This window comes from Vicia villosa, linkage group LG1 (genome assembly GCF_029867415.1).
Source record: "Vicia villosa cultivar HV-30 ecotype Madison, WI linkage group LG1, Vvil1.0, whole genome shotgun sequence".
Taxonomy (NCBI): Eukaryota; Viridiplantae; Streptophyta; class Magnoliopsida; order Fabales; family Fabaceae; genus Vicia; species Vicia villosa.
Window position 1 is genome coordinate 250,852,162 of NC_081180.1, and position 3,419 is coordinate 250,855,580.

At 36.3% G+C, this 3,419-nt stretch overlaps 1 protein-coding gene across 1 annotated transcript; it reads left to right on the forward strand.

Annotated features, from left to right (window-relative positions):
• The first annotated feature begins 1,267 nt into the window (after nucleotides 1-1,267).
• LOC131625685 (large ribosomal subunit protein eL27-like) lies at nucleotides 1,268-1,675 on the forward strand. Its single transcript, XM_058896526.1, has one exon. The coding sequence runs from the start codon at nucleotides 1,268-1,270 to the stop codon at nucleotides 1,673-1,675; it is 408 nt and encodes a 135-aa protein (XP_058752509.1).
• Nucleotides 1,676-3,419: the final 1,744 nt, after the last annotated feature.

Genomic DNA, 3,419 nt, shown 5'->3' on the forward strand with positions numbered 1-3,419 from the left:
CTACGATCTTGATCCCTTGTACACTGACGCCATGTCCATGGCTGCACGATATGTCCTCCATATGGGGGAATCAGAAAGTGAGGTCATATTGTGTATCCCTCGATCGTACTACTCACGATGAAATCCAACGAACGTCCTTCAATGATTACGATGATGTTCTCCCATTCGACCGTGTCGCATTATATTCTGGCTGGTTGGCATGTGGGGCCAACACCTTGGTTAGATGTTTATCTGACCGGTGCATGAGACAGTTTGGACGTGTGTAGATTATATCGAGATATCCATTTGAGGTTGCTCCCGATACTGTTACCCACTAAGAACTCACTGCTATCTTTGATGATTGAACGCATCTTTTAGTCTCAGAGGAGTATCGGCGTATGCGGGCCACCTAGAGCGGGCACTATGTAGATGGGTATGTGACATGGTTTTATCAGGTGTCACATCCTATCATGACACCCGATGCTCTTGGGCGTCCACCTAGACCAGCACATGAGGAACTCTTAGAGAACCATCGGGATGAGGATGGCCATGTCACTGATCTCATGCCGATATGCCAGCGGATATAATTGATTGGACATGTGACATTGGAGAGAGGGATCATTGAGTAGGACAGTTCAGAGGCGGCTTCCATAGTTCAGAGGATGGTCAATAAGGCATCTGGTGCGATAGCGTATAAGAGGCAGAGGAGGTCGCAGGGAGTTCGTATTAGGCATACTCATTAGTAGTTGCCTATTTATGTTTTATTTATGAATTTTTTTCAGTGTTGTAATATTTTAACATTTTGCACTTGTCCGAACAACTATTTTTTTATGATATTGATGTTTTGTTATAGTCTACATATTTTTTACAACCCATTATAATTTGTCGGATAGTTGAACGTCTTTATTAATCTTAGTTGCTATGATGCTCCCAATGTAACAATATAATTTATTGTTCTTAAAAAATGAAGGACTCAGAGCATATTTAGGATATTCATATCCAAAACTGGTTAATGTTATTTTCAGATATGCATATCCGAAATATTTGAAAATTAAATAAGGGTGCCTTCGAATATGCATATCCGAAAAGTATTTTGAAATTTTCAGGGATTATACTCTATATGGGTTATATGGGTGTACAAAGAAACTAAACTTTTGTCTTGTAAATTGGTCCTCATAGCACCAATGGCCCAATGAGATCAATTAGGTTTTAAGCTTCAAATAGGGTTTTTGTATCTGAAACCTAGAAGAAGAAGCAAATTTCGAACCAGGAGACGTAGCGGGTGAAAATGGCGAAGTTCTTGAAACCTAAAAAGGCGGTGATTCTCTTACAAGGGCGTTATGTCGGTAAGAAATCTGTAATCGTCAAGAACTTCGACGACGGCAACCGTGAGAAGCCTTACGGTTACTGTCTCATTGCCGGGATCAAGAAGTACCTTAGCAAAGTGATCAAGAAGGACTCCGCGAAGAAGACGACGAAGAAATCTAGGGTTAAGGCGTTCGTGAAGCTGGTGAATTATCAACATCTGATGCCAGCTCGTTATACTCTGGATATGGATATGAAAGACGTTATTGTTCCTGATGTTCTTCAATCGAAGGATAAGAAGGTTACAGCGTTGAAAGAGACTAAGAAGAGGTTTGAAGAGAGGTTCAAAATAGGGAAGAACAAGTGGTTTTTCACCAACCTTAGATTTTGAATTTTCACTTTTGTTTCGTTTCAAGATATACATTTTGGCTTTTATTTATTATGAATCGATTATTTTCACCAAGCTTAAGTTTTGATCAGCGGTGATAGTTCTTGTCATGTCATGAGCGTCGAGCTCTTAGAAAAATCGGGCTAAAGACATAAAAGTTGTGATCTTAAAAGGGGTCTGACCTATAAGCTTTCAACGGTACGGTAACCCACCTCTTGAAGTTCATTGAACTAACGGTTAACTTGGGAGAGGGGGAAAACCCAATGTCTATCAACCTTCAATTCTTGGTAGTCCCCTCTCAAAGCGTGTACAAGTGAATTCTAGAAAAACCTTTCACCGCGACATTGGATACAATCGCCTTCCGATACACCTCATGTTGAAGTATCACAACATGCGTGATGAACCGACGACCATTTGCACCTATCAAGTTGGAGCACGGAGGATGCTTAAGGCCTTACAACTCGACGAAAGTGACAAAGGGAAGGAAAAAGGCCATGAATATCATTGTGGACTCCCTCGTCACACAGTTAGGGAAGATGGCTATCATACCCCCTAAGAAATGGATTGAGGATCTTAACCGGTATGCACAAAGTAACATTCATTTGAACACCAATATTTTGTAATAATTTCTTTTACAATAAAATGAGACACATAAAATATTTTTCTTTTGAACACCAATAGCACTCACATCACGTATGCGGGATGCTGTCTTGAACGCTCGTACGACCAAAGCAATAAAGTACACAATGCAAACACTTAAAAGTAAAGCAACACAATGTAAGAAAGGAAGACAGATCTACTGCAGTCAATTTTTTGACACATTCACGCATTCATGCAATTTATAACCGTGGGATCCTAATCGTACAGTCCAAAAAAAATTAACATTACTTTTTATATAATAATTAAAAAATACTAATCTTGAACCAGAACCGTCTGATCTTAATCAGACAACTAAAAAACTTGACTGTGTGACTGCAGAGACTCCTTGACTACATGGAATGGAATCACAATCCGTAAGAAAGATTATGTCTTCCAACAAAACTCAAACATTAATGCTTTCTTCGATTCAGTTTATTTTGAATCTTTTTAGTGATGTGCAAAAACTTTCTCCTAGTGATATGTGTTGAAAATATTTGGTCCAAATTTTTTATTAAATCCTTAATATATTAAGGCAAAATACTAAGTCACTCTTTAGGCGCCTAAATCTTGGATCCCTCCCGCCTAAACCTCTACTCATTTATTATTTAACCCAAAACAAAATATCTCTTACATCTCAAATAATTTATTTCCCTTTTTAATGATCCGCTTATCTTATTACCCCTTCCAATAATATATAATTTAATAATTATTGTTAATAATAATAATAATAATATTATTATTATTATTATTATTATTATTATTATTATTGTTATTATTATTAACCTCTACTCATTTATTATTTAACCTCCCTTTTAAAACACATAACTCAACCTCCCTTTTTAAGTGCCTAAAAATTTGCATTCCATCTAACACTCAATCTCATTTTAACCAAATCAAAATATCTCCTATTTATTTTACAATACACTTAGTCAACAAACTAAAAGAACTTAGTGTATCTTATACAAAATGCACATTATTATTTATTTATCCACCATCCTTCGTATTCCTTTTGAAAATAGTAAATAAAAATATTTATTTAACATTATAGTTATAATAATAACAACAATAATATTTTTTAATAGTCAAATAACTTACATATAATAATATA

Bases quoted from the DNA above. Each gene is read 5' to 3' on its own strand.
- LOC131625685 (XM_058896526.1), top strand. From the start codon at position 1,268: ATGGCGAAGTTCTTGAAACCTAAAAAGGCGGTGATTCTCTTACAAGGG.